Consider the following 6,345-nt stretch of genomic DNA (forward strand, 5'->3'; position numbering starts at 1 on the left):
GTTTAAAAAAGAATCATGAGTACTTTGCTTTAATCCCTGCAGCCTCTCTTCTTTACGCTCTGTTTTCTCATCACTTCTTTTTCCCTCCTGATATCAGAAACAGGCTCCTCTGTCCTCTCAGCACTTTATCTCTTCATGAAGACTCTTGGCACTGAGTTTACAGTCCGGCCTGATCAGATAACCTCCCCCTCAGCCATTCATCTCCTTCATCTGATCCTCCCCTCACTGAACAGAAAAAAAAAGCCCCACACACACACTGATCAGGGTTAAACTAAAGAGGAAACACTGCAGTATCTGACGTCTGATGATACCGTGAAGGTTATTTTGAATAACTTCACACGGCTGGTTTCCTGAGTGAACATTTGCATCACATTAACATCCACATCGCGGCGTGTGTGTACGCTGCGCAAATCTACACTGAATCCGGTTGATGTTCCACGTGTTTGAAGAATAGAAGCATCATGGTGTTTTAGCTGGTTTCATCACAAAACGTTCATGAAGGCCTCAGTGTGTAGTTTGCATGTTCTTCCTGTGAGTTTTCTCCAGTGATGATGGGATATCTGTGGCAGAATTTTTTTTTTGGGACGTGTTCAGATGTGACATGCTCATCAGAGGCTTCACGAGCCGTCGGAGGCCCGTCTTTCTCCAGGCTGTTTGATCCAAGCTCGAGTCGAAGGTGGCTGGAAGTGATTCAAGCTGAAGCGGGGCGAGTCTGATAGTTCATCGCTTCATTTTCTGGATGATAGTGGAAAAAAAAAGAAATCGGTTGAAAATCCTCCTGAACTTCACATAAAAAAAACTCTGTATTGCATTAACGTATTTTATTAGGTTCTCTGTCTGTGGTGTGCCTGCAGACCAGTGACCCTCCTGTTGTTCCTGTTGTCACTGTGTTTCACGTCCGTAAGTGAGGAAATCATTAATGAGCTGAACCGCACTGAGAGGAGAGACGTTTCACCTGAGGCTCTTTGAGGTATTCCACCTTTACTTTTTATCATTTATTGTGTCATGTAGGGATTTTTAATGCTATTTGCAATTTTTTTTACTCTGTTTTCTGATAATGTAGTAAATATAAGTTAAGTGAAATGTGAATGTTGTTAATATTATGGGGGCTTTTATTATTGAATGGGGAAAAAAAACATGATGCAGAATAAATAGTGACTTTTGAATTTGATCCAGAGTAAAAAATATCCATCCATCCTTGATCATGCGCAAGATTATTATCAATCCAAGCTGACTATAGGTGAGGGCAGAATGTGGACAGGAAGCACAAGCCCACCCAGAGAGAACATGCAAACTACAAAAATATTCACCATGTAATAAAAGGTGTTACTGAGTTACTCCTATAATCTGATTAATACTATTTAGTCTTTACTGACCTCTCCAAAAAAATTTTGTTTAACATTGAGTATTTGCGGAAAAGACAAAAAAAAAAAACTAAGTGGGAATCCAGCGAGTTTAAAGTGTGTGTGTTCTCAGTCAGCCACACACTCCTCTTTCTGTCCTCCCATTTAAATACCGAGCGTGACTAAAATGAGCCGACATTCAAGAAAATAGTTCAGAATGATATTTTGATTGTTCGATTTTAACAGCAGAGCTTTTACTTGCAGTTAAATTCAATTCCACAGTGTCAAAGTCTTTTTATTGCAAACTTAATGACTGTTAGTTCTGATTTCCAAACAGCAGTTTTTTCATCTTTACATTTTAAAAACAATTTTTCAAAATAACATGAGAGTAGAACATTTTTAATGATATAAAAATATAAAATACAAAAAGTGTTTTCTGCCACTTTCTAAGTGTGTTTTGCCTCAGATTGTCACAGTTTAGAGGGTGAGAATCAGCTTTTACTGGAAAAACACCACTGAAACAATACAGCGTGTTAGTAATCATCCTTCAATCTACAACTGATGGTGTTCTGGTTCTCTTTCCCGTCACCACACAAAGAAAGCAGAAGTAGGAATAATAACACTGCAGACGGCTTATTTTCATTTAAGATCCTCACATAATGAACAGTTACTGTCGTAACTGTTTTATTTCACTTTATTGTTTCAGGATTCCCATGAGCGGCTGCGATTCCTCGTTTTTTTTTTAAGTAAGGAAGCCGAGCTGCAACAAAATAATTCACTTCCTGTTTACTAGCAACAACTTCCAACTGTGATTTATGTCAACAAGTCTTTGTGCAGAATTAGCTGCAATTTTCAGTCTGCTAGTGTACAGGACAGTCATTATTACAGAAATAGAGGAGAAATAAAATAAAATAAAACTGTTCTGTGTTTATGTTCCAGGAGCTGAAGATAAGTGAAGATGAAGTGTGTTGTGCTGCTGCTCGTCGCTCAGAGCTTCTCGCTCGTCCCGCCTCGGTGTCTCCGCTGTGAAGGGACGAGCTGCGACTGCTCCAGACAGAACCTGACCAGGGTCCCTGCGGCCGCCTCGCCGCTCGTCTCTGATCTCGATCTCTCCTTCAACCGACTTGAGGAAATACTGAAGCACGACTTCCTGACATACGGCAGTTTGAAGGCGTTGCTCATGAACAACAACGAAATCCGAAGCGTCCAGGACGAAGCGCTCGTCCCCCTGATTCGTCTGGAGAGACTGGACCTGTCCCACAACAGACTGGAGACGTTGTCTTCCGCTTGGTTCCAGAAGCTTTCTTCTCTGCTGTACTTGAATCTCTTAGGGAACAAATACACAACGGTGGGTGACGGCAACGTCTTCCAGGGACTGAGGAGGCTGAGGATTCTACAGGTGGGAGGGGCGTCCCTCCAGTCCGTCAAGAGAGGACACTTCTCGGGCCTCTCTGACGTTGACCAGCTGTTCTTCGATGGGAGGAATCTGCAGGAGTACGAGGAAGGAGGTCTGAAGGAAACCGGGCCAATCGGCCTGGTGACGCTTGATCTGAACGGTGTGTTTGCGAGGAACCCGGCGATTGTGCGATCCATACTGTCGGACGTTGTGTATCCAAACACAACTCTGACTTTCACAGACACGTCTTTCCTGAGGAAAACCCTCGTGTCCCCGTTCGGATTTGCTGCCAATCTCGGCGCCACAAGCATTGTCTTCAGAAATGTGAACATGTCAGTCGCAGCTTGTAAGGAGATCCTGAATTTGCTGTCGCGCTCTAATCTAACTTCGTTGACTTTGGACGGCGTGCAGATGCTCCAAACTCACGAGACGGCCTCTCTGGATCAGTTGCAAATGCACAGTTTGGAGGCTATCGTCTTGAAAAACATAGAAGTCACCAGTTTCTACAACTTTCCATCACTGGTTTTCCTGAAGTCTCTGATGACATTGGCGCGCAGGGTGTCCCTGCTCAACTCCAACTGGTTTGCGATTCCTTGCGAAGTCAGCATCGATTTCACAGAGCTGCAGTTTTTGGATATCAGCGACAACATATTCAGCGATCTGACCCTCAGTGAGCTGATGTGTTACGGCGGAGGCGTCCTGCTGGGCCTGCGAACCCTCAACGTCAGCAGGAATCACCTGCGGTCCGTCAGCAGCCGTCTCTTCGCCGAGCTGCCGAAGCTTCAAAACATCGACATGAGCGGAAACAGGTTGAAGGACATGCCTGAGTGCTGCCGCTGGCCGGACAGCCTCCGCTTCCTCAACCTCTCTTCGTGTCACCTGACCGCGGTCACTCGGTGTCTGCCGCCGAGTCTGCGAGTTCTCGATCTGTCGAACAATCACCTGACTGAGTTCGACACTGAATTACCGTTTCTCACACACTTGGACGTCTCCGGGAACAAGATCGGTAATTTGCCGGCGGGAGGACTGTACCCTCGTCTCACAGTTCTCTCCGTTCAGAACAACAACTTACAGAAACTCAGCAGCAAAGATCTTCAGGCTTACAAGGCGCTGAGGAGACTGAAGGCCGGCGAAAATCCATATTTCTGTTCGTGCGAGTTTGTTGCCTTCATGACGGGCGGCCGAATGAATCATCGGAAGCTGCTCGGAGGAGAGTTGGACTTTTACGTCTGCAGCTCGCCCGACGCCGAGCGAGGGCGGCGGGTGTCCGACGTGAGGCTGCCGGCGTTCCGGTGCCACACGGCCTCGGCTCTGGCCGCGCTCTGCTCGGGCATTCTGGGAGTGTGTCTGCTCGCTGCGGCAGCGTGGCGCCGGTTCAGCGTCGGGTGGTACATCAGGATGACCTGCGCCTGGCTGAGAGCCAAGAGGAAGCCCAGGTTGAAGAAGGGGCCGCCGCAGTACGACGCCTTCGTGTCCTACAGCGACATGGACTCCGCCTGGGTGGAGACGCATCTGGTCCCGGAGCTGGAGCAGTCCCACCCCCCGGTCCGACTCTGCCTGCACAAGAGGGACTTCCTCCCCGGAGGGTGGATCCTTGACAACATCATGGACGCCATCGAGAAGAGCCACAGGACGCTCTTCGTCCTGTCTCGCCACTTTGTGAGGAGCGAATGGTGCGTGTACGAGCTGGACTACACCCACTTCAGGCTGTTTGACCAGAACGACGACACGGTGGTGCTCATCCTGTTGGAGCCCATCGACAAGAGAACCATCCCCAAGAAGTTCTGCAGGCTGCGGAGAGCCATGAACTCCAGGACGTACCTGGAGTGGCCAGCGGACGGCGGTCAGCTCGCCGCTTTCTGGAAGAGACTGAGAGCAGCAATTCAAAGACACGACTGACGATCAATCACGCAGTCATTTGCTTTCTAACCCATTTTAACGTTCTGTGTTGTAAATGTTTTCTGCACATACGTCCATCAGGCTTGAAATTATGACCTCTTATGAGGAAAATGATCTCTTTTTGCACCTAGTAGTGCTGAGATGGACTCCATAGCGAGGAAACATTTTATATCAAAGGTTAACCTGCATGAAGCAGAATAGGTGAAAAGATTCAGATGAATCTAACAGGGGCTGAATTTTGATGGCTAAATTAGGTCTGAGTGGTAGTTTTTATTAAAAATTGCCCAAGAAGCGAGACGTGAAGGGTTCAAAGCCGACTTCACTTGCATTAGACAGGTGGTTATAATGTTGTGGCTGGTCTGTGCATATCTCCTCACAAATAGCTCATTTAGATTGAAGTAAAAGTAATTTCATGTGATTTCATTTTTGAACAAAACATAAAAAGATGGAAAAATGCATGAAAAAAATCAACAGGAACAAATGTAACGTTGATTACTGAATGCAAATATTAAGATTTGGGAAATTCACTCAGTAAATAATTCCAAATATTCTACAAAAAATCTTTACATATAAATAGATACAAAATCAGTAAAAGATAAAAAAGGTTTCCTTAAGACTATTTTACTCTGCATGAAATCTAAATTTAAAACGAATGATGGACGTGAAGCTTTGTGTGTGTGTGTGTGTGTGTGTGTCCATGTGCTTGTGTGTCTAAAAGCGTGTGTAATTCATTGTCAGGCTCTTGAGAGCTGACATATTGTTTCTATTGATCTTTGGTCGTAAAACCAACACAGAAGCCTGGATACTGATGACAGGCAGGCCAGGGGAGTCAGGCAGTCCTGATAACACACACACACGCACACACACACACACACACACACGGTTGAATCTATCTTTGCAGAAGTCAATCTGTGAGTTTATATAACCTAACATTCAGCTTTCACTCAATATAAATATTTCTCTATAATTCTTAATGCACCAGAAGTTATGAGATCAAATGTTTCTCTTGTCCAAATGATGAAGCTGAAATGATTTCTGACACTTGATCGCTGCTTCAGAGTTTCTACTGATTTTTTTTCTGAGTAAAATGTTAATGAGAGATTTGAAAAGTTTCATTAAATTGTTGAATGCATGAAAGTGTTTTTTTGTTCTTTTAATAAATAAACTACTATTCATTTAACTTAATTTGTAGTGATCAAACTGTAATGTTGTGATTTTTTTTTTGTCTTTTATTATTTATTTATTTTTGTTGAAACATTTAATTAAAGGAGTCTTTCTGATGCTTTAGCTAAACCTTAACTTCGTCTTTATCGGAATTAGGAGCTGCTGAAGTGTTCCTCTCCTCATGTACGCAGACAAAGTGTTCTAGTAGATGATTCTGTATTACGGTTGTTTCTGCATATTTGTTTCTGTCTTTCTTCATGCCTTGTAACCTCATGGCCAGGTTGGTATTGTGAAGGAGAACTCATTCTGAACTGACTTGCCTGGTTAAAGAAAGGTGGAGAAAAAAAAAAGACAAAGTATGTATTTTGTTCAGTGATTAGAGATATTGTGATTGGTTTATTTCATTAGTGTATCCTAACCACTGTCATCTTTTTTGAAAATACTCTGAAGTTTTAAATAGAATTTAAGTTTGACTCAGGATTTATTAAACAAACCATTCGCAAATTACTTACTTGTAATTTGACAACAACAACAACGACAAGG

The 6,345-nt window shown here is 43.9% G+C and overlaps 1 protein-coding gene across 1 annotated transcript; it reads left to right on the forward strand.

Annotated features, from left to right (window-relative positions):
• The first annotated feature begins 2,301 nt into the window (after window positions 1-2,301).
• Window positions 2,302-4,638, forward strand: LOC115389512 (toll-like receptor 2). The gene has a single exon (XM_030092910.1). The coding sequence runs from the start codon at window positions 2,302-2,304 to the stop codon at window positions 4,636-4,638; it is 2,337 nt and encodes a 778-aa protein (XP_029948770.1).
• Window positions 4,639-6,345: the final 1,707 nt, after the last annotated feature.

Source organism: Salarias fasciatus, chromosome 6 (genome assembly GCF_902148845.1).
Source record: "Salarias fasciatus chromosome 6, fSalaFa1.1, whole genome shotgun sequence".
Classification (NCBI taxonomy): domain Eukaryota; kingdom Metazoa; phylum Chordata; class Actinopteri; order Blenniiformes; family Blenniidae; genus Salarias; species Salarias fasciatus.